The sequence below is a fragment of the Lepisosteus platostomus genome, chromosome 7 (assembly GCF_059453375.1).
Source record: "Lepisosteus platostomus isolate fLepPlt1 chromosome 7, fLepPlt1.hap1, whole genome shotgun sequence".
Classification (NCBI taxonomy): domain Eukaryota; kingdom Metazoa; phylum Chordata; class Actinopteri; order Semionotiformes; family Lepisosteidae; genus Lepisosteus; species Lepisosteus platostomus.
This window is the reverse complement of record NC_142617.1, coordinates 13199300-13224765: the sequence shown is the minus strand read 5'-3', so window position 1 is coordinate 13224765 and position 25466 is coordinate 13199300. Positions and strand designations below refer to the sequence as shown.

Genomic DNA, 25466 nt, shown 5'->3' with positions numbered 1-25466 from the left:
CTGAGCTCTGACCCCAAGCTTCTCCCCCTGTCTGTGTGTCTCATGGAGAGCAAGCTGGGTCTGCGAAAAAGACAAATTCCTAATGTAAGAAATTGTATATGGCTTATAAAGTGATCTTATCTTATAATGTCTTGAGTGAACAAAAGAGTGGCAGCACACATATTTCCATTTGTAACGGTTACAGTACAACAAACAAATACAAGGTAACTCAAATAATTTTTCTAGGAGTTACTTCTTCATTCCCGATAGGTTTCTAGAAATGTGTCACCTTTCGACTGAAAATCAGCGGTATTTTGCTTCTGATCTCCTTTGTTCTGAGGCCGTATATTATCGGATTGAGTGTTGGGGGAAATATTAAGACAAACACTGACAATATTTTCTTTACCTGAGGTGAAAACCTCTCAATACGATATGAAACTATTGCAAGAACACCAGTAACTTCCAAAATAATGAAGCTTACTAAATGAGTACCACAAGTCTGAATGGCTTTACTCTTTGCATCAGACTGTTTGTTATTCAAACATGTGAAAAGTATTTGGAGGTATGTATAAATAACAGCACTTACAGACACTGCCTGCATAAAAAATGTTATAAAGAGTCCATAGATGTTACTTGAGCTTGTATCTGCACAGGCCAGTCTCACAAGAGAAGGATTGTCACAATAAGTGTTGGAAATCAAAGATCGGCATCGTGGTAACCACAGAACCATTACAAAAAGCACAACTATCATAGTGGTATTAAGTATCCAAATCAAAATAATAATTTTTAATAAATAAGCATTTGTCATAATTGCACGGTATCTTAAAGGACAGCATATGGCTAAATATCTATCATATGCCATTGCTGTCAGTATCAGCAAAGAACCAGCCGCATACATATGGATAAAAAAGGCCTGGGAGATACAGGAAGGATAACTTATTGACCTGGAATCAAGTAAAATTTCTTTCATTAACTGGGGAAATAAGGCAGTGGCTCCCATTAGATCATTAATGGGGAGATTGAAAACTAGTAGATACATTGGTTTGTGTAAACGTTTCTCCATAGCAATTGTAAGAAGGATTACAAGATTACAGAAAAGAATAATACCATAACACAACATTCCCAAAATGAATGCAGGGTAGACCCATCCAGGAGGTATGTTAAAGCTTTCCAGTGACAGAAGAGAGGTGACATCAGATGAGTTATCCATAGGTATAATATTCTAAGGTACTTCCTACAGGAATCCTAAAAAGGAATAGCAAAAAGTTAATTATTTTGATTAGTTTCTAAAAATATGTTTTCTTACAAAATAGAAGCCAACCTTTTGAAATATGTATCAAATTTACAAGTATTTCCCTCCCCAAGTTTCAATATCATGTCAATCAGAAAATGTTTTGGTTATTATGTGCTTTTTCTACTTTTTAACATTCAAGAAAGAATGTGTGAAAATAAAGAAAACATTTAATTGTTTACCATCATGAAAAGCCAATCAGGTAATGTTTTCTTTTTCATTTTCAATGTGGCAAGTAATCTAATTATCCCTTTATTAAACCTTAAATGTTACTTTAGAATTATTGTTATTCATGTAGAAAGTATTCTATATCCTAACTGTAAAAACAAAAACAGTATAAAATATTGCTGAAATCCCACTACCTTATATTTATTAACACTTTTTGGAGGAAATATGATCAGAATGTCAAAAAGATAAAATACACAGGACTCCATTATATCATTTCAAAATTTGTAAGGTTGTTTTTTTTATTATGACACCGAAGTTATTGTACACAATTGGCTTTTATAGAAATATCTAAAAGTAAAATGTCGTTGCCTGATTAACCAAACCTGTATTCCCATTATGTGATCTGAAACTGGAAAAACGAAAAACACAGATAAGCTAAATTCTTCACAACCTCTTAACATGGGTGATGGGACAAGGTTAAAATGCTATAAAATGTACTGTAGATCAGCTGCCCATGATCTCAGCTAAACTTAACTGTTTTTGTTTTTGGATTTCTGGCACATTAATATAGTATACTGTATACCATACCTTAAACATAATCATAAAAATTATGTATAACTCTGAACAACAACTACAGTATTTTCACTAGTTTTTCATATGCCTTGCTTGTTGTATTTCTTTGTTTGTTTTGGTGTTAAAGTTTAATGAATAATTTGTTTAAAATGCATCTAGAGTGTTTCTATCCTGGAAGATTTTTTGTAGCACTAAGGCTTCTTCTTCAATATGCCTATTCATGCGTAGTAGGAATAATATTAATGCAAATGCGAATTCGAACCATAATGCGAATTCATGGTTCACTGGAGCAGCAGAAAGACTTGTGTGAATCAATACTGTGCATAACTTTTGCATTGATAAAAACAGTAAAAAAATGAAAGAAATAAGTAAAGACTATTAAAAATAATGTTAAGATTCTACCAAGGTATGAAATGCTGAGGGGGCAGAATTTAAGTTTAATCTAGAAAGAGCTATATACTTTACTGACCTTTGTAATTAAGTTATTTTGATTTCAGTTCTGGGTCCAGGTTCATCTCTTCATTAATGTGTGGATGGCTCTCCATTGCTCAGCAGCTATATCAGATTTCACTAAAGGGCAGTCCTAAGGAACCACCCACAAAATCCAAAAAAATAAAAGAATGACATAAGTGTGTATGTATACAGCACAACATACTACTGGTCAGAAGTAAACTCTCCTGGCTCTTTTCGTGGTTGCTGTTCTGTCTGCCTACTATGCTCAAAGTAGATTTTTTTCTCTTGATTAATGGGTGAAGGGCTCTTCATGGCTCTGTGGCTCTAGTTTTACTCAAGGGAAGCCCTAGAGGAATCACAATAAAGAAATCACACATAATGCGTATAATTAAACAACACAGCTTGCAGTGCTGAGATTCCACCTCCTCTACCTTCATATGGGAATAATATAACGTTTACCGTTTTTATTTTTAAGATGCCTGGTTACCACTAGAATGCAAGCATGTACATGTAGTGAAGCTGTTTTCCTTAGGTTTGCTTCAGGCCTTCAGAGCTACATAGCTTAAGAAGTAGGAATTGCCACTCTTCATTGTTAATTGCAACACAAAAGTATGTGTTACAGGTAGAAAATAACTTGACCAAGGACAAAATCAAAGCTCAGAAAGGTGTGGTCTCACATTTTTAATTGTTTTAATTCTGCTTCCCTTTTACTTATATAGTTGTGCTGTAGATTATCGAAAATGTTTGTTTGAACTCTTTTGAAATGTGCTGCTGTTTTGTCTACAAACCTTTTTTCTATTCAAAAGCTTGTCTTGTAATACCTACTACTTGTTTGTCTTTTTGAATACAGTATATGGATCAGAGCTTGGGAACCATATAAATAAGAAAAAATACAGCATATTGTATGTATATTCTATACAGTAGGTGCTGGATTACAGATTCATACAGTAGATACACAGGATTTTATGTCTCTAAGTTACAGTGTGGCTCTCTAGGGATTCATGCCATCTCAATAAGTCCTGCCAATAATTACACAATACATTTATTTTATTCTTCCAGTTTACTAATGTGACTTTTTCTGCTGCAGTGAGGGGTAATATTGTAGGATTTAAGGATGAGTGGTCAACACTTAAACAGTTTGTATTGGCAGACAGCATCAAAGTGCATGAATATAACTAACAGGATCTGTTTTTTCTCTGTGCAGTCTTAGTAGATGTCAGTTTCTGTCAGACCTACTTAACACCCACTTCCATGTAGAGTTTACCCTGTGTAGTATACTGTATATATTGTATTTTTGAAAATGATTTGTTTCTTTCCAGTTGTAGTTCTTGCATTATTGTTATTGCAAAAAAAAACATATTAACCAGACCAGAAACAAAACTTAAGGCTCCTTAAAATGCGCTCCCACCCATTTTTATCCCATCTTATTTCTCTTCTAAAGTTACAGAATATAATACCTCTAAAGTATTTATGAGAATACAGGAAAAAATCTTATCACAGTGAAAGCCATACTTCGATCTTTTATGAATCCTTGAACTTTCTCATTCACTGTTAAAATATACAGAAATAATATTTGGTACTGTATACAGTATGTTAATGATTTACAAGTTTTAATTTACTTATATATATATAAAATCTAAATACCTACAATATTTGCAGCACTATTGATATTTAGATTTAAAAGTGCTTCTCATCCCAAAGAATCCCAAAACAATTTGCATTTAAAACGTTACCCGCTTCATCCTTGGTGAAAGTGCACCATGTAACCAGATAGAAGTAATTATGATCAGGTCACATAGGAGATCAGGCAGAGAAGTGAGGAACTGCTTCACTGATTGTACTAAGGCCAGCCCTTAGCTAGGCTAGATTTTGTAAACCTGTAGTGGGTTTTTTTCAGGCTTAAATTAGGCTTAACACTCCAACTCTCAAGAACCACAAGTCTGAATGGCTTTGCTCTTTGTATCAGACTGTTTGTTACTCAAACATGTGAAAAGTATTTGGAGGTATGTGTAAATAACAGCACTTACAGACTATACAATAAGTGTTGGAAATCAAAGATCGGCATCGTGGTAACCGCAGAACCATAACAAAAAGCACAACTATCATAGTGATATTAAGTATCCAAATCAAAATAATAATTTTTAATAAACAAGCATTTGTCATAATTGCACGGTATCTTAAAGGACAGCATATGGCTAAATATCTATCATATGCCATTGCTGTCAGTATCAGCAAAGAACCAGCCGCATACATATGGATAAAAAAGGCCTGGGAGATACAGGAAGGATAACTTATTGTAAGTTACCAATAAGTCATGCTTATTGGTACCCCCCATCAACTTCGTAAAGCCAGTCCTGTAACCCTGTCTGTAGATGGCTCTGTACTTGAGCTCCAATCAAAATTGAAAAACCTTGGGGTTATATTCGATTCTGGCTTAACATTCGACCCACATGTACAGCATACTGTCAAAACATCTTTTTTTCACCTTAGAAATATCGCAAGACTACGCCCTATGCTATCATTAACTGTGGCTGAAAAGCTGATCAACATATTTGTATTCTCTCGAATTGACTACTGCAATGCTCTGCTCCCTGGGGTATCTAAATCTACTCTGAACAAGCTGCAGTATGTCCAAAATTCAGCAGCCAGAATCCTGACCAGATCTAGTGCAAGTGTTCACATTACTCCTATCCTGGAGTCCTTGCACTGGCTTCCAGTCAAATTCCGCGTAGACTTTAAAATCCTCATGCTCACCTACAAGGCTTTACATGGCTTGGCACCTCAATACCTGTCTGAACTTTTATCGCCCTACTCCCCACCTCGCAACCTCCGCTCTTCAAATTCTGCCCTCCTTACTGTCCCCCAAGCCCGTCTACATTGTATGGGCGACAGGGCCTTCTCCTGCTATGCCCCCAAGCTCTGGAACTCCTTGCCCAAGGATATTAGAGAGTCACCTTCTCTAAACTCCTTCAAATCCAGACTCAAAACCCTCCTTTTCAGAAAAGCCTTTACTTAACTGGTTCCATTCTTCACCCCTCTGCTCTTCTTAATACCATCTTCCACGGTCTCCTCTATTGTTATTGTTGTATTGCTGTAATTATAATTGTGTCCTGTCTTGTGAAATTTTCTTATTTATTGTTGTAGTCTTCTTATTTATTGTTATTGTCATCCTGTAAAGCGCTTTGAGAAGCCACCTTTAAAGGCGCTATATAAAATAAAGTTTATTATTATTATTATTATTATAACTTATTGACCTGGAATCAAGTAAAATTTCTTTCATTAACTGGGGAAATAAGGCAGTGGCTCCCATTAGATCATTAATGGGGAGATTGAAAACTAGTAGATACATTGGTTTGTGTAAACGTTTCTCCATAGCAATTGTAAGAAGGATTACAAGATTACAGAAAAGAATAATACCATAACACAACATTCACAAAATGAATGCAAGGTAGACCCACCCAGGAGGTATGTTAAAGCTTTCCAGTGACAGAAGAGAGGTGACATCAGATGAGTTATCCATAGGTATAATATTCTAAGGTACTTCCTACAGGAATCCTAAAAAGGAATAGCAAAAAGTTAATTATTTTGATTAGTTTCTAAAAATATGTTTTCTTACAAAATAGAAGCCAACCTTTTGAAATATGTATCAAATTTACAAGTATTTCCCTCCCCAAGTTTCAATATCATGTCAATCAGAAAATGTTTTGGTTATTATGTGCTTTTTCTACTTTTTAACATTCAAGAAAGAATGTGTGAAAATAAAGAAAACATTTAATTGTTTACCATCATGAAAAGCCAATCAGGTAATGTTTTCTTTTTCATTTTCAATGTGGCAAGTAATCTAATTATCCCTTTATTAAACCTTAAATGTTACTTTAGAATTATTGTTATTCATGTAGAAAGTATTCTATATCCTAACTGTAAAAACAAAACCAGTATAAAATATTGCTGAAATGCTGCTACCTTATCTTTATTCCTAGTAAATTCCCAGATTTAGAACCAAGGGACTGGATATTTCAACCAGTATGAGTATTTAAACACTTTTTGGAGGAAATATGATCACAATATCAAAAAGATCAAATACACAGGACTCCACTAAACTTAAATAAACACAGTGAAACTGAATTCTTCACAAATTACAAATTGCATATCTCAACATAGGTGTAGGGACAAGGTTAAAATGCTAAAATGTAAGTCAGCTGCCCATGATCTCAACTTAACTTAACTGTTTTTGTTTTTGGATTTCTGGTACAGTAAATCAGGACATACCAGACTTAAACATAACAATCATAAAATAATGTAAAAATATGAACAACAACTACAGTATTTCACTAGTTTTTCATATGCCTAGCTTGTTGTATTTTGTTTGTTTTGTTGTAAAAGTTTAATGAATAAATTTGTTAAAAATACATCTAGAGTATTTCTATCCTGGAAGATTTCTTGTGGCACTAAGGCTTCTTCTTCAATATGCCTGTTCAAGGTTTACTGGAGCAACAGAAAGACTTGTGTGAATCAATACTGTGAATAATTTTTGCATTGATAAAAACAATAATAATAAGTAATAATAAGAATAGTAATTCTTATTAACAGTAATAAGTAATAGTAATAATAAGAAATAAGTAAAGACTCTTAAAAATAATGTTGAAATTCTACCAAGGAAGAAAAAACTGAGGGGGTAGAATTTAAGTTTAATCTAGAAAGAGCTATATACTTTACTTACTGTACATTTGTAATTAAGTAATTTTGATTTCCGTTCTAGATCCAGGTTCATCTCTTAATGTGTGAATGACTCTCCACTGCTCGGCAGCTACAGTATATCTTATTTCACTCAAGGGCAGCCCTAAGGAATCACCCACAAAATAAAAATTAAAAAATATTTAGAATGACATAAGTGTATATGTAAACAGCACAGCATACTACTGGTCAGCAGTGAGCTCTCCTGGCTTTTTTTGTGGTTATTGTTCTGTTTGGTTACTCTGCTCAAAGTAGATTTTTTTTCTCTTGATTAATGTGTGAATGGCTCTTAATGGCTTTGTGGCTCTATTTTTTATTTCACTCAAGGGCAGCACAGAGGATTCCCCTACGCTCCTCGACCAGCCTGTTCCTCCTGCTTCTCTTTCCAGCGCCTCATCACCTCCATCCCTTGCCTTCCTACCAGCAGCGCTCATCTACGGCCAGTCCTCACAGGATTCAGCTGCTCGCCAAACATTACATGCTGCCATTATCGTCCCTCCCTCATCACAAATCCCACCCTCTCCTTCCTCCGCGGCGAATTCTCCAAGCAGCCCCTGCCTCACACGTAAATGTCCCCACCGCAGTTTATATATATCTGCTCCTCCTTCTCCTGGATCGTCTCCCATGATTACAGACTGGACCGTGGCAAGCCTTCAGAATGCTCCGAAAACACACCGTCCGGGTCAAAAGAAATGCTTCCAAAAAGTTCTGTTTTCACTGCATCTATCTGCCATCTACAAAAAGCAAACTTCGATCCTACAGCATTCCCCAGCACCCTCTGGTTACATCACCTGCGACGCTGTTCTCCCGCCTATGCGAGGACCCGTACGCTGCAGTCGTGGCCTAGTTGTTAGGGCGATGAACTGGAAATCCATCGGGGTCTCCCTGTGCAGCTTTGAATCCTGCTGACTACGGCATCACCCTCACGTCGTCATGTGCCTGCACAGCAAAGGAGAACCATCGTTCGGCTTAAGAAAAAAAAGAGAAGAAAAAGGAAAAAGAAAATATGAAGAGAGAATAAAAAAAGAGACAAGAAATGAAAGGAGAAAAAGAAGCGGGGCTTCCCGTGCCTTCGCCTGTCATCTTCTGTTGTCTCATCCTGCTATATGTTCGTCTGCATCTCTCCTTCGACCAACTCACACCTTCACTGGGCAACTTCACCCTGTTCTATACCCAGCCTCCTTCTCGAAACCCTGTTCCCCAGGTCCCAGGCCCCAGGTCCACACCTCCCGCATCCCCTTCCTCTCTCTTTTTACTTCTGCACTCTCCTCTGTCTTTCCCTCCAGCATCCAACGTGGCCCAAGTTCCACTTGTTTGGCGCCTTCGGCCCCGGTTTCCTCTCCTACGGCCCCAGCTGCTCCTGCTGCCATCACTATTGCCCCCAGTTCACCCAGCAAAACTACCTTCAGCACAGCCAGCAGGTAGCCTGCACCATTCCACACCCCCTGCATCCAAAACAACTTGGTATGCTCCTCCTCATCTTCCAGTCAGCAGTTGTCCCATGTCTTGCATCCCTATGCCCGGCGTTAACTTCAGCCCCGGGTCCATTCATCTTGTCTCCGCTGCTACTGCGGCCATCTCCTCGGCCCTCGGGTCTGTCAGGCATCCTACCTCTGGCCCAGTCAGCAGCCAACTTGCATCTTGTGTTCCTGTCTCGTTCATGTTTCTATCCCTGTCCAATTCAGCTCTGCTGCTACCAGCACCACGTCCTTAATGTCCGTACAGGTAATTCCTATGTCTTGTCTCCATGTCTCGGCTTCGTGTTCATTTTTCTTTTATCCTCTTCTGCTACCGGTGCCACCTCCTCAATATTTGTGCAGGTAAGTCCTATGTCCCTATTTCATCCTTGTCCTTTTCCCCCATGTCCAATCCACTCCTGTCTTGTTCAGTCAGCAATCGTTCTATGTCTCATGTCCCTGTCTCTTTGCGTCTTTATCCTCAATGTCCAATTCAGCCTCAGTCTCATCCCTCCCGTCCTCCATCTCTATCGCTATGCTATTACACATTTTACATTATCCTATTTCAATGTCTAGGTCAATGTGTGGAACTAAGCCCAATTGAAGTGTTATGGTAACCTGAACCAAGCTGTCCATACAAGGAAACCCTCTAATGTCAGTAATGTGAAGCAGTCAGTAAACTGAGCTTAAATCCATAAATATCTATGTGAGAAACTGATAAATAGTTTCACAGAAAAGATCTACAGTAGTTGACATCATTTCTGCTTAATGAGGTGCCATTATGTACTGGATCTAAGGGCTCTCTTACTCATATGTACTATTGGATAATTTTGTTAGTTTAATAATCCAAATAGATTGTATGTCTTTGTGTTTCATGCTTGATAAAGTTATACATATATTCTATACATATATACATTAAAATTTTATCTTTAATTAAGAATTCTTTGAAGATATTACATTTTAGGCCTAAAATATACTGCATGGAAATACAGACCAGTCTATGGATTAAACAAATTTTTTCTTGGCACTGAATACTAATGATCAGCTGAAAATTCTCCTGAGAAATTTGAAAACTACACAAAGGGAGCTGCTGCAAAATCAGTAGTTTTTTTTTTTTTGCTTTATTCACAGCAGCTCTAAATCTAGTGAATAAGACTAAAGCAAGAAGAATATAAACACATTCCTTAAAGGGTAAATCTTTTTATTTATTTATTTATTGTGTTTGTGGCGTCTTTTCTCTGTGCTGAGTCTAATCAAAGGAGATCTTTCTGTGTGGTCTGTGTTACTCGTTGTCAGGAACTTCAGCTGTCAGTTTCCTCTTTGAGGCCACTCAATTAGCTTCAGAACTGGAGCCAGAGATGCTTTCTTATTGATTATCGTCCTTCAGCACTTGTCAATAGCCCCCTACACATTCAAAATACATGCTTATGTTGTTATTTCAGGGCCCAGTCCAGAAAGTTAATTCTATTGGGTTTCAATACCTTGTGATTGTTTATTGATGACTTTTTGTATTACCACAGTCAGATGTGACAGTGGTACTTAGAATACAATTGTAAGAGCAGTTCTGTATACAGATGTGGCAACTCTCTTCTGAGTATGTGGGTTCACATTTTTGGTGGCCTATTTTAAAAATAAGCTAGGCTTAAACAATGCTTATTAACATTAACAATGCTAAACATTGAAACAGAACAATTACCTTTTGCTGTCTTCATCCTTAAATTAAATAAATATGTATAATATTGTAAATATTTTATAATACTTCATTTATAAGTATGTTATATTACAGTATACATAAATATAATAAATATTTAATTAAATAAATCCAGTGTGATTCCTGTAGAACATGCAAGACCCAAAACAAAATCATTATTCCTGCAAGTATTCCACATTATTATTATTATTATTTCTTACACTTGTATAGTATTTTTGTGCACACCACTCAAAGCACTTTACAGGTAATAAGGACTCCCTCCGCGACCAGTAACTCCCTCCTGAATGATGCAACATTGTTTTTGGAATAAGAAGACACTATATTTTTAGATCAATAAAGTTCAGACTCTAATATTCAAAAGAGTTTTAAATTCATGGTGCCAATTTTTTTTTAAAATATTAAATATAATTATGTTTTGTGTGAGTAAATATAGCAAAACAAAGCTTTTCTAATATGTTCTAACCTAAGATTTATCTGACTTTTCTAAATGTACTGATATTACAATATTGTATTCTTGACGGAAGTTGCTGTTCCCATAAAAAATTGTATTTACTGTGCAACATATTTGTTATGCCCACTAGCAACCGTATTCTATCCTATAAACAACGTATCCCTAAACAGACCACAGCTATGGGTAATTCCGGCAAGCGCCAGCACACTGATCAATTATCCAATCACGACACCACACAAACCCTCCACTTCCCGGGATATTTAAACCTTCATTTCCCTCAGGTCTGTGCTTGGTATTAGCCCCTATCCTTGGAGCTCCTACCTCACTGTTGTCTATTGAGACATTCTCTTTCGGATTGAAACTCTGGTCTTGGAATATTCTACCTTCGTCCCTCGACTCCAACTTCAGCCCAGCGACTTGGATATTAAGCCTTTGATCCCCTCTGACTGAAACTCTGGTCTTCGATATTCTACCTTCGTCCCTCGACTCCGACTTCAGCCCAGCAACATAAGTAGACATCGATCTCCTCTCCCTTTCACCCTTTTTTCCGATCTTCTGAAACTCTCAGAATAACGCACAGGGTCCTTCCTCTACCTCGTGGACAGTGCATTTGTTACAATATTGTGCTTATGTTGTATCTTTAAAAAACAAATTAGCACTGATCTAAACTAATCTTTCTCCTTCACCTGATGACTCTGTGAATGTACAAGCCCCAGTCAACATACAGTAAATATGCATACTGAGTAACATTTTAAATCATTGAGGATGTCTTGTTAAACTGCTTTGCATATTGAAAAGGAACTCACGAATAATTAAAAAATCTTTAACCTTTAATCTTTAGCCTTTAGTATCAGACTCTTTTTTTTAATTGTTTACAAAATAAAAGAACAACAGTTCATAATATTTATTTTGAGTTTAAAAACTGGAAAGTGAGCAAAATGAATTAGAGCAAGCAAACAATAAGTGAAATCTTCTGACATGACATAAATCTGCTACATATGTTTAGTGTTTAATTTTAAGATGTATATTAAATAGGATAAAGATACAATATAAACCAGAATGTTTATAAACATTTTAAGAAGTGATTTTGAATGATAAAAGAAAGTCATTGTTTTAAATCACTTAAATCTTGATGGAGCTGTTCCCATAAAAAAGTGTATCTACTGTTTCAAAAAGTATGGTAAATAAATAAGCCTTTCACCCTGTAAATTCAAAGAAGTGCTACATCGTTCCTCTGGAGATCTGTACCATTTTCAGCAATGAAAAAAAGTACACTATATCCATATTTCTGTTACAAAGATACAATATACAGGAATATCAAGTTATCATCTCGGCTGCCTACCTGCAAAACTGCAAAATTAACGAAACACAATTTTTTAGTGCCTTCTAAAATATATATTAAAATAATAAATAAAAATGAAATAAGCAAATGAAATACACTAATTTAAAATTTGAGTATAGGAGCTTAAGTATTGCTGTCTTGTACCAAGATATTATAAATATTATATATATATAAAATCACTGTATCGAATACATTTGCAACGCAAAATGGAAGACAATTAAAGAGATTTTGCAAGTAAGAGAAAGCTTGATTATTATACAACATAAGTTACCACTTTACCATTACAAAACATTATGTAATGTTTGAGTGTTGATAGTGGTCTCTCCTCAATAAAATGGACACAACAAATTTTTGAAGAATGCATTGGAACTCATATGTGATTAAAACGTTTTATGGATTTTTTGTATTTATCCGTCCAACACAATGATCTAGAAGGTTACAACTTTTTGTCTAAAAATCAATGGTATTCTTGTTCTGATCTCTTTTATTTTCAGCCCGTAAATTATTGGGTTCAGTGTTAGAGGAAATATTAAGACTAAAACGCCAACAACTTTAGTCAAATATGAAGGGGTCTTCTCAAAACGATAAGAAAGTATTTTGTAAAAAGATGTAATTTCTAAAATGACAAATGAAACTAAATGTGTGGTGCAAGTTTGAACAGCTTTGCTCCTCGCATCCGAGTGCTTGTTCCTCAGACATGTGTAAAGTATCTGCATGTATGTGTAGAGAACTGAGCCTAAAGCCAGAGCTTGCACCACAGCTGTCAAAAACAGCCCATAGATGTTATTTATGCTGGTGTCAGAGCAGACAAGTGCAACAAGAGAAGGATTATCACAGTAAATATTAGATATTAGTGATCGACATCGAGGCAACCGCACAACCAAGGACAAAAGAACGGTTATCAGAATAAAATCCACAGACCAAAGCAGTATGATCATTTTCATTAAGTAAGAATTAGTCATGATAGAATTGTACATTAAAGGTAAGCATATTGCAACATACCTATCATATGCCATTGCTGTCAGTATCAACACAGAGCCTACAGCCCAAAGGTGAACAAAGAAAGCCTGGGTGACACAGGCCGGATAACTTATTGACCTGGAATCAAGCAAAATTTCTTTCATTAATTGAGGAAAGAAGGCAGTGGCCCCAATTAGATCATTGACAGGCATATTGACAAACAGAATGTACATGGGTTGATACAGCTTTTTATCCCTTGCAATTGTGAGAAGGATGACTGAATTACTCAAAACAATGATGCAGTAACTTAGCATTCCCAGACAAAATGCTGGATAGACAACATTGGGAGGTATATTTAATTTTTCCAGGGACAACATAGATGAGCTGTTGAAGGAGATGTTATCCATGTGAATATAGTTGCAGGAATATTTTTTGTAGAAGCTGGGAAGGAAGACAAGAAGTCTGAATTTAATTTTGAAGCATACATTTATTTTTCATAAATACTGTATTTGTAAGCATTTAGATAATTTTCTATTGATTTTAAGTCATATTCTGAGTATGAAAATACAAAAATAAGGAAAACAAGGATAGAAGTATCTTAAGTAATACAATTTTCTTGTCAGGGCTACTTAATGTCTAAGGATATGATCAGCCTATTTTCCACAACATCTTTGTTTTTGTAATATGTGAATACATTCTAAAATATTCTCATATACCTTTAATGCGAAGAGCAGTTGTAAATCTTGACTTCTCTGGCCTCTAATACAGTGTTGTTTGCTCAACAACATTGATTTTTTTGTTGTCATAAACTTGGTAGGATCCTGTATTTTTAAAGAAGATCCTGTATGTAAGTTAAAGAAGCAGACAGCTAAAAAGAAAACTTACTGTATAGCAAGTCTGTAGGCACATACCTGTATTGAAGGTATTTTTTCCAAGCTTTACTGCAGGCCTTGGAACAACAAGAGCTACTGGAATTCAAAATCAGGAACTGTTAATTCCAACACATGCATGTTCTCTGATGACATGTTTAAAAGCATTACCTTAGAAAACAGCCCGATTTCAACTGCTTTTGTTAAGCAAGGTTGTTTGTAACTGTGTGACTACAGAGCAAGAATACACTTATTGCTGCAGGTAACTAGTTATTTTGATAAACAGTATAAACATAAACAGTATGATATTCCTTGTGGATGTCTATGAAAAAATTGAGCACGTTTTTTTTACTTAATCTTTAAAAATAGCTTTTTTTGTTCTTTTGTATTTTAGTAATCAAAATTTAATCTAACAGTACTTGAATTACCCATAAACAAAGTGTTAACGTATTTGGATTGTTTGCATATTACTTACTTCACCGTTTATGGTTTCATTAAATGAATTGCCAGATGAAGCTTCATTTGAAGATTAAGAGGCTAAAGATCTGTTGAGTCTCAGCAGATGTATTTAATTTCCCATAAAGACCATACGTCACATCTTTAGGGAATTAAAAAAAGGTGTACAGTATGAGAATGATACAGTATATAGATGTTTATAATTAACTACCAAAGGATGCTAAGCAATGATTACAAATAATTCTCAGACAATTATTTCTTTATATGCGGTTAAACAGAATGTATTTATCTTGAGAAGATCAGTGAAGTGTCTGCTGTTTAGCATTTGGTGATTTATGCTAAAATATTTATTTCAAATTCTGTATTTACTGTATAGGAAGAAATGATTACAGGAATACACTTCGTTTTCCTGTTTTATTTCATGCTTATATTTTTGCTACATTTTAGCTTTTTCTACATAGGAAACTTGTATGAAATCCTCTTTGTGCCTTCAGACTTTAATTTTAACTCAAAATGTACAAAGTGTATTTCAAATATCTATTAAAAGGTTTATTAATTTAGATATTATATTAAAATGTTGGTAATGTAAGATGTAGACTAAAAGGTTAGTTTACTGAACCCAACAAACTTTCAGAAAGCAAGGCATTGTTCTCTTGTACAGTAGGCCTGGATCAAACATTTTTAATCCACTCTTCATATTGTATCACGTGATGATTGTCAAGCCTTGAATCCAAAGCTAAGCTTGACACAGAAACAGATGTACTGAACCAATACTATCACCAGTATCACCAATGGAGATAAAATTCTGCAGCGCACAGTCTTTTATTTCTGTTTTTCATCATCCTGCTTGTCAATATATTACAGATTTCCTAATGCCCTGTTTTATCGGTCATTTTAAAACAATGAGAATATTAACAAATGTGATGAGCCCATTCTGTCAATATACCTCATTTAGTTTTAATATCTAATCCATCTGACCATTCCATCCAGCCATTTTTGACATCAAAAGAGTACCAGCTTCAGATTATGCACTTTGGTAGCCTTTTTCTCAGTTCCATAACCTATTGTGTCAAAAAGTGGAAAGTGCACTATGAAAGTATAATGAGTATATTTTATGTATAATAGTATGGATAGTCTTAAGTGTATATCCTTAAGTGAGAACATGAAACTCCATAACTACAAAATCCCTCAATATTTTGCTAAATACACAAACACCTTGCTTAAATATTTAGGTATTTTGTGAGATCCCTGGTTTCTTTTTCTCATTATACCATACAGACAGCATTTGCATTTAGCACTAGAACTACCACAGTGGTTATATTTGTCATTTGTGCTTGTTTAAAATTTCATTTACCCCCATATACAGTAGCATTGGTTGAAAGGTGCTCACTCCAGGTCAGATACAATTATGTACTGTTCTTTCTCCTGGTAAGGGTCCTGGCAAACTTAAACCCACCCCACAATCATACAGGGTACACTAGGACACCACCCTGTACAGTAAATCAGTACTCCACAGGTCACATACATACAGTACACATTCAAGCACACGGGGACACATTAAAGACACGAATTAACCGGTCCAAAATGTTTTTGGAAGCTGAGAGGAAAACAAATCACCCAGAAAAAAACCTGTATGAAAGTGAATTCACCTTTGTAAACAATTATTTGCATTTGTAATTTTTTCATCTCTAAATTGAGAATCACTAATGGTTTCTTTTCATCTCACCTCACAACAGCTACTGTTGCTCTGCAAGAGGAGTGTGAGTAATAGCAGATATTCTCCTCTTGAGATACCCAGACATCAACTCATTAAGCTTTATGACACACTATGAACTAACTCCACAGTGTATTGCAGGTGTTAGAGTGCATTGTGATTCTAGTGCAAGTACAATATATTTTCAAATAAATCTTAAAATGTTAGGATTGAAGTGATGTTAATCTTTTACAAGTGGCTTTTCATGGGATGAGCCCCTATAAACATGCTGTGTAACATTTTAAAAATGTAGGATTGCCTGGGCTTGTTAGACTTCTTTGCATAGTGAAAAACACCTTAAGAATAAAGGAAGCGAAAAATATTTTTATTCAGCCTGACATTTAAATACCTTGCAAAATTAAAGACTGCAGTGCATAAAAACATCATTTTATTGTAAGTTAATAAATTGCAATAAAACAATGACACAATAATTAAAAAAGAACAAAAAAGTGAAATCTTCCATATCATTTTATTACCCACAAATATGTTTTATCTTTAATTTTTAAGAATATTAAATTGGACAAAGATACAATCCAGCATGGTTGTAAACATGTTTAATAGATTTTTCTTTTGTCAATATTTTTAAACACTGTTAACTCTTCCTGGAAGGTGCAGTTCCCATAAATAAGTTTTGATGATCTATTTCAAATAGAGGAGCAATTACTGTAAACAATCCTCCTTTATTTAAAAAACAGTTAAGTGTTGTCTTGTTCTTCAATGGATTTCTAATATTTTTGTTTGTTTTTTACTGTACTTACTTTAAAATATGTAAACTGTATCTATTCACAGGTAATCAGCTGGGCCGCCTACCTTTAAATCTGAAAATAATAATAGAAGAAAAAACAGCTTTTCCATTTTCTAAAAATATATTCTCATATTAAACTTCAAAGACTTCAATTGTAATCCCTTTATGTAATGATTTATCACCAATGGCCTATAAAAAATTAAAATTTAAGACCAATATTAGCAATGTAGTGCTATCTTGTACAAAGACACCAATGGCAAATATATGTATACATATAATGTACATACTGTATATGCAGTTCAGGTGGGTAGCTGCGTCAGCATGCAAAGGCTGCAAAGGAAGAAGCAATAGGTTTATTCCATGCTGAAAAGAAAACACAATGTTTCTGCCGTGGAGCCTTCTTCCGGTCACCTAAAGAAGGCTCCATGGCCTAAAGTTGTTTTTTTCTTCTCTTTTCAGCATGGAATAAACCAATTACTTTTCCTACAGTATGTACAGTATATGTATGGCAGACATGGTCTAAAATACATTGGCAAGCACAAAAGAGAAGGATGCTAATTAAACATGTTTTGTATTTCAGAAAACGTTTGACTGTGCTGTCACCATATACTGTAGGTATAATTAGCTAAATCTTACCATGCAGTTCTTTTCTTCTGTAAGAACAGTCTGTAAATTAATGCAACCATGCAGAATTTGAACAGTGTTTCAAAATGCATTAAAACGTATAAAAGATGAAAGATAAAAGCGGCATGTTTATCGGTCTCCAAAGTTTTTAAGATTATTTCTCAGTCCAGCAAATAGTTTTTAGATGTGTGCCACCTTTCGTCTGAAAATCAATGGTATTCTTGTCCTGATCTCTTTTATTTTCAGGCCATATATAATTGGGTTCAGTGTTGGGGGAAATGTTAAAACTAAGACCCCAACAACCTTTGATATATATGAGGGTGTCTTCTCAAAACGATAGGAAAGTATTTTGTAAAAAGATGTAATTTCTAAAATGACAAATGAAACTAAATGTGTGGTGCAAGTTTGAACAGCTTTGCTCCTCGCATCCGAGTGCTTGTTCCTCAGACATGTGTAAAGTATCTGCATGTATGTGTAGAGAACTGAGCCTAAAGCCAGAGCTTGCACCACAGCTGTCAAAAACAGCCCATAGATGTTATTTATGCTGGTGTCAGAGCAGACAAGTGCAACAAGAGAAGGATTATCACAGTAAATATTAGATATTAGTGATCGACATCGAGGCAACCGCACAACCAAGGACAAAAGAACGGTTATCAGAATAAAATCCACAGACCAAAGCAGTATGATCATTTTCATTAAGTAAGAATTAGTCATGATAGAATTGTACATTAAAGGTAAGCATATTGCAACATACCTATCATATGCCATTGCTGTCAGTATCAACACAGAGCCTACAGCCCAAAGGTGAACAAAGAAAGCCTGGGTGACACAGGCCGGATAACTTATTGACCTGGAATCAAGCAAAATTTCTTTCATTAATTGAGGAAGGAAGGCAGTGGCCCCAATTAGATCATTGACAGGCATATTGACAAACAGAATGTACATGGGTTGATACAGCTTTTTATCCCTTGCAATTGTGAGAAGGATGACTAAATTACTCAAAACAATGATGCAGTAACTTAGCATTCCCAGACAAAATGCTGGATAGACAACATTGGGAGGTATATTTAATTTTTCCAGGGACAACATAGATGAGCTGTTGAAGGAGATGTTATCCATGTGAATATAGTTGCAGGAATATTTTTTGTAGAAGCTGGGAAGGAAGACAAGAAGTCTGAATTTAATTTTGAAGCATACATTTATTTTTCATAAATACTGTATTTGTAAGCATTTAGATAATTTTCTATTGATTTTAAGTCATATTCTGAGTATGAAAATACAAAAATAAGGAAAACAAGGATAGAAGTATCTTAAGTAATACAATTTTCTTGTCAGGGCTACTTAATGTCTAAGGATATGATCAGCCTATTTTCCACAACATCTTTGTTTTTGTAATATGTGAATACATTCTAAAATATTCTCATATACCTTTAATGCGAAGAGCAGTTGTAAATCTTGACTTCTCTGGCCTCTAATACAGTGTTGTTTGCTCAACAACATTGATTTTTTTGTTGTCATAAACTTGGTAGGATCCTGTATTTTTAAAGAAGATCCTGTATGTAAGTTAAAGAAGCAGACAGCTAAAAAGAAAACTTACTGTATAGCAAGTCTGTAGGCACATACCTGTATTGAAGGTATTTTTTTCCAAGCTTTACTGCAGGCCTTGGAACAACAAGAGCTACTGGAATTCAAAATCAGGAACTGTTAATTCCAACACATGCATGTTCTCTGATGACATGTTTAAAAGCATTACCTTAGAAAACAGCCCGATTTCAACTGCTTTTGTTAAGCAAGGTTGTTTGTAACTGTGTGACTACAGAGCAAGAATACACTTATTGCTGCAGGTAACTAGTTATTTTGATAAACAGTATAAACATAAACAGTATGATATTCCTTGTGGATGTCTATGAAAAAATTGAGCACGTTTTTTTTACTTAATCTTTAAAAATAGCTTTTTTTGTTCTTTTGTATTTTAGTAATCAAAATTTAATCTAACAGTACTTGAATTACCCATAAACAAAGTGTTAACGTATTTGGATTGTTTGCATATTACTTACTTCACCGTTTATGGTTTCATTAAATGAATTGCCAGATGAAGCTTCATTTGAAGATTAAGAGGCTAAAGATCTGTTGAGTCTCAGCAGATGTATTTAATTTCCCATAAAGACCATACGTCATATCTTTAGGGAATTAAAAAAAGGTGTACAGTATGAGAATGATACAGTATATAGATGTTTATAATTAACTACCAAAGGATGCTAAGCAATGATTACAAATAATTCTCAGACAATTATTTCTTTATATGCGGTTAAACAGAATGTATTTATCTTGAGAAGATCAGTGAAGTGTCTGCTGTTTAGCATTTGGTGATTTATGCTAAAATATTTATTTCAAATTCTGTATTTACTGTATAGGAAGAAATGATTACAGGAATACACTTCGTTTTCCTGTTTTATTTCATGCTTATATTTTTGATACATTTTAGCTTTTTCTACATAGGAAACTTGTATGAAATCCTCTTTGTGCCTTCAGACTTTAATTTTAACTCAAAATGTACAAAGTGTATTTCAAATATCTATTAAAAGGTTTATTAATTTAGATATTATATTAAAATGTTGGTAATGTAAGATGTAGACTAAAAGGTTAGTTTACGGAACCCAACAAACTTTCAGAAAGCAAGGCATTGTTCTCTTGTACAGTAGGCCTGGATCAAACATTTTTAATCCACTCTTCATATTGTATCACGTGATGATTGTCAAGCCTTGAATCCAAAGCTAAGCTTGACACAGAAACAGATGTACTGAACCAATACTATCACCAGTATCACCAATGGAGATAAAATTCTGCAGCGCACAGTCTTTTATTTCTGTTTTTCATCATCCTGCTTGTCAATATATTACAGATTTCCTAATGCCCTGTTTTATCGGTCATTTTAAAACAATGAGAATATTAACAAATGTGATGAGCCCATTCTGCCAATATACCTCATTTAGTTTTAATATCTAATCCATCTGACCATTCCATCCAGCCATTTTTGACATCAAAAGAGTACCAGCTTCAGATTATGCACTTTGGTAGCCTTTTTCTCAGTTCCATAACCTATTGTGTCAAAAAGTGGAAAGTGCACTCTGAAAGTATAATGAGTATATTTTATGTATAATAGTATGGATAGTCTTAAGTGTATATCCTTAAGTGAGAACATGAAACTCCATAACTACAAAATCCCTCAATATTTTGCTAAATACACAAACACCTTGCTTAAATATTTAGGTATTTTGTGAGATCCCTGGTTTCTTTTTCTCATTATACCATACAGACAGCATTTGCATTTAGCACTAGAACTACCACAGTGGTTATATTTGTCATTTGTGCTTGTTTAAAATTTCATTTACCCCCATATACAGTAGCATTGGTTGAAAGGTGCTCACTCCAGGTCAGATACAATTATGTACTGTTCTTTCTCCTGGTAAGGGTCCTGGCAAACTTAAACCCACCCCACAATCATACAGGGTACACTAGGACACCACCCTGTACAGTAAATCAGTACTCCACAGGTCACATACATACAGTACACATTCAAGCACACGGGGACACATTAAAGACACGAATAAACCGGTCCAAAATGTTTTTGGAAGCTGAGAGGAAAACAAATCACCCAGAAAAAAAACCTGTATGAAAGTGAATTCACCTTTGTAAACAATTATTTGCATTTGTAATTTTTTCATCTCTAAATTGAGAATCACTAATGGTTTCTTTTCATCTCACCTCACAACAGCTACTGTTGCTCTGCAAGAGGAGTGTGAGTAATAGCAGATATTCTCCTCTTGAGATACCCAGACATCAACTCATTAAGCTTTATGACACACTATGAACTAACTCCACAGTGTATTGCAGGTGTTAGAGTGCATTGTGATTCTAGTGCAAGTACAATATATTTTCAAATAAATCTTAAAATGTTAGGATTGAAGTGATGTTAATCTTTTACAAGTGGCTTTTCATGGGATGAGCCCCTATAAACATGCTGTGTAACATTTTAAAAATGTAGGATTGCCTGGGCTTGTTAGACTTCTTTGCATAGTGAAAAACACCTTAAGAATAAAGGAAGCGAAAAATATTTTTATTCAGCCTGACATTTAAATACCTTGCAAAATTAAAGACTGCAGTGCATAAAAACATCATTTTATTGTAAGTTAATAAATTGCAATAAAACAATGACACAATAATTAAAAAAGAACAAAAAAGTGAAATCTTCCATATCATTTTATTACCCACAAATATGTTTTATCTTTAATTTTTAAGAATATTAAATTGGACAAAGATACAATCCAGCATGGTTGTAAACATGTTTAATAGATTTTTCTTTTGTCAATATTTTTAAACACTGTTAACTCTTCCTGGAAGGTGCAGTTCCCATAAATAAGTTTTGATGATCTATTTCAAAGAGGAGCAATTACTGTAAACAATCCTCCTTTATTTAAAAAACAGTTAAGTGTTGTCTTGTTCTTCAATGGATTTCTAATATTTTTGTTTGTTTTTTACTGTACTTACTTTAAAATATGTAAACTGTATCTATTCACAGGTAATCAGCTGGGCCGCCTACCTTTAAATCTGAAAATAATAATAGAAGAAAAAACAGCTTTTCCATTTTCTAAAAATGTATTCTCATATTAAACTTCAAAGACTTCAATTGTAATCCCTTTATGTAATGATTTATCACCAATGGCCTATAAAAAATTAAAATTTAAGACCAATATTAGCAATGTAGTGCTATCTTGTACAAAGACACCAGTGGCAAATATATGTATACATATAATGTACATACTGTATATGCAGTTCAGGTGGGTAGCTGCGTCAGCATGCAAAGGCTGCAAAGGAAGAAGCAATAGGTTTATTCCATGCTGAAAAGAAAACACAATGTTTCTGCCGTGGAGCCTTCTTCCGGTCACCTAAAGAAGGCTCCATGGCCTAAAGTTGTTTTTTTCTTCTCTTTTCAGCATGGAATAAACCAATTACTTTTCCTACAGTATGTACAGTATATGTATGGCAGACATGGTCTAAAATACATTGGCAAGCACAAAAGAGAAGGATGCTAATTAAACATGTTTTGTATTTCAGAAAACGTTTGACTGTGCTGTCACCATATACTGTAGGTATGCAGTTACCATGCAGTTCTTTTCTTCTGTAAGAACAGTCTGTAAATGAATGCAACCATGCAGAATGTGAACAGTGTTTCAAAATGCATTAAAACGTATAAAAGATGAAAGATAAAAGCGGCATGTTTATCGGTCTCCAAAGTTTTTAAGATTATTTCTCAGTCCAGCAAATAGTTTTTAGATGTGTGCCACCTTTCGTCTGAAAATCAATGGTATTCTTGTCCTGATCTCTTTTATTTTCAGGCCATATATAATTGGGTTCAGTGTTGGGGGAAATGTTAAAACTAAGACCCCAACAACCTTTGATATATATGAGGGTGTCTTCTCAAAACGATAGGAAAGTATTTTGTAAAAAGATGTAATTTCTAAAATGACAAATGAAACTAAATGTGTGGTGCAAGTTTGAACAGCTTTGCTCCTCGCATCCGAGTGCTTGTTCCTCAGACATGTGTAAAGTATCTGCATGTATGTGTAGAGAACTGAGCCTAAAGCCAGAGCTTGCACCACAGCTGTCAAAAACAGCCCATAGATGTTATTTATGCTGGTGTCAGAGCAGACAAGTGCAACAAGAGAAGGATTATCACAGTAAATATTAGATATTAGTGATCGACATCGAGGCAACCGCACAACCAAGGACAAAAGAACGGTTATCAGAATAAAATCCACAGACCAAAGCAGTATGATCATTTTCATTAAGTAAGAATTAGTCATGATAGAATTGTACATTAAAGGTAAGCATATTGCAACATACCTATCATATGCCATTGCTGTCAGTATCAACACAGAGCCTACAGCATAAAGGTGAACAAAGAAAGCCTGGGTGACACAGGCCGGGTAACTTATTGACCTGGAATCAAGCAAAATTTCTTTCATTAATTGAGGAAGGAAGGCAGTGGCCCCAATTAGATCATTGACAGGCATATTGAAAAACAGGATGTACATAGGTTGATACAGATTTTTATCCCGTGCAATTGTGAGAAGGATGATTGAATTACACAAAACAATGATGCAATAATTTAGCAATCCCAGAAAAAATGCTGGATAGACAACATTGGGAGGAATATTTAATTTTTCCAGGGACAACATAGATGAGCTGTTGAAGGAGATGTTATCCATGTGAATATAGTTGCAGGAATATTTTTTGTAGAAGCTGGGAAGGAAGGCAAGAAGTCTGAATTTAATTTTGAAGCGTACATTTATTTTTCATAAATATTATATATGTAAGCACTCAGATCTTTTTCTATTGATTTTATGTCATATTTTGAGTAAGAAAATACAAAAAATAAGGAAAACAAGGATAAAAGTATCATAAGTAATAAAATAATCTTGTCAGGGCTACTTAATGTCTAAGGATATGATCAGCCCATTTTCCACAACATCTTTGTTTTTGTAATATGTGAATACATTCTAAAATATTCTCATATACCTTGAATGCGTAAGAGCAGTTGTAAATCTTGACTTCTCTGGCCTCTCATACAGTGTTGTTTGCTCAACAACATTGAATTTTTTGTTGTCATAGACTTGGCAGCATCCTGTATTTTTGCTTCAAGTTAAAGAAGCAGACAGCTAAAAAGAAACTGTATAGCAAGTCTATAGGAATGCAAGCACATACCTGTATTGAAGGTATTTTTTCCCAGCTTTACTGCAGGCCTTGATAACAACAAGAGCTACTGGAATTCAAAATCAGGAACTGTTAATTCCAACACATGCATGTTCTCTGATGACATGTTTAAAAGCATTAAATTAGAAAACAGCCTGTTTTCAACTGCTTTTGTTAAGCAAGTTTGTTTGTAACTGTGTGACTACAGAGCAAAAATACATTTATTGCTGCAGGTAACTATTTTAGTAAACAGTATAAACATAAACAGTATGATATTCCTTGTGGATGTCTATGGAAAAATGGAGCATGCTTTTTAACCTTATCTGTAAAAATTGCTTTTTTTGTTCTTTTGTATTTTAGTAATCAAAATTTAATCTAACAGTACTTGAATTACCCATAAACAAAGTGTTAACGTATTTGGATTGTTTGTATATTACTTACTTCACCGTTTATGGTTTCATTAAATTCATTGCCAGATGAAGCTTCGTTTGAAGATTAAGCGGCTTAAGATCTGTTGAGTCTCAGCAGATGTATTTAATTTCTCATAAAGACCATACGTCACATCTTTAGGGAATTAAAAAGAGGTGTATGAGAATTATATATAGTTATAATTAACTACCAAAGGAGGCTAAACAATAATTACAAATACTCCTCAGAAAATTATTTATTTCTATGGTGTTGCGTCCCAGTGTGTGTCCGTGTTTTTTTTTTTTCTGCTTCCTGTATTCAGGTACCCCCACCCCATTGGTCCATCACTACACCATCACTGCAGTTGTGACATCATCATCATCATCAAATCCCAGCCAATCAGGAACCAGTCCTCAAAGTTCAGAAACCTGAAGGAGTTTTGACTCCGTTTGCTCCGGTTCAACTTAGAATGCTCATTGCTTGTGCTTTTGCTTTTTGTTTTTGCCTCATTAATTTTTGTTTGTTTATGCTTGTATTACCTTTCCCACACTTGTTACTTTCCTTTTTTACCTTGCTTGTGCTCATTTGTTACCTTATTCCTTGCTTGTGTATTTTCTTCTGTATTACCCATTTTCCCATATTCGTGCAATTGGTTCAGTCGTGTCGTGTTATTGTTAACTGTGAACTTCACAAGAAATCACATTTGCACAAACTTTTGCTGTCGCGCTTCCTAAATCCA

At 34.8% G+C, this 25466-nt stretch overlaps 5 protein-coding genes across 5 annotated transcripts; all 5 read right to left on the bottom strand.

The window, feature by feature from the left end:
- Nucleotides 1-248: 248 nt before the first annotated feature.
- LOC148658258 (olfactory receptor 52K2-like) lies at nucleotides 249-1114 on the bottom strand. Its single transcript, XM_088641919.1, has one exon. It carries the CDS (start codon nucleotides 1097-1099, stop codon nucleotides 254-256), a length of 846 nt encoding a protein of 281 aa, XP_088498045.1. The 5' UTR covers nucleotides 1100-1114; the 3' UTR covers nucleotides 249-253.
- A 3275-nt stretch (nucleotides 1115-4389) lies between these two features.
- Nucleotides 4390-5894, bottom strand: LOC148658257 (olfactory receptor 4L1-like). The gene is given in 3 exon segments (XM_088639733.1): nucleotides 4390-4492; nucleotides 4494-4749; nucleotides 5705-5894. Coding segments are annotated over 3 exon segments (549 nt in total).
- Nucleotides 5895-12484: 6590 nt separating this feature from the next.
- On the bottom strand, nucleotides 12485-13526 carry LOC148658256 (olfactory receptor 52B2-like). The gene has a single exon (XM_088641918.1). The coding sequence runs from the start codon at nucleotides 13524-13526 to the stop codon at nucleotides 12588-12590; it is 939 nt and encodes a 312-aa protein (XP_088498044.1). The 3' UTR covers nucleotides 12485-12587.
- Nucleotides 13527-17746: 4220 nt separating this feature from the next.
- Nucleotides 17747-18685, bottom strand: LOC148658255 (olfactory receptor 52B2-like). Its single transcript, XM_088641917.1, has one exon. The coding sequence runs from the start codon at nucleotides 18683-18685 to the stop codon at nucleotides 17747-17749; it is 939 nt and encodes a 312-aa protein (XP_088498043.1).
- Nucleotides 18686-22896: 4211 nt separating this feature from the next.
- LOC148658254 (olfactory receptor 52B2-like) lies at nucleotides 22897-23835 on the bottom strand. Its single transcript, XM_088641916.1, has one exon. It carries the CDS (start codon nucleotides 23833-23835, stop codon nucleotides 22897-22899), a length of 939 nt encoding a protein of 312 aa, XP_088498042.1.
- Between the last annotated feature and the right edge of the window lie 1631 nt (nucleotides 23836-25466).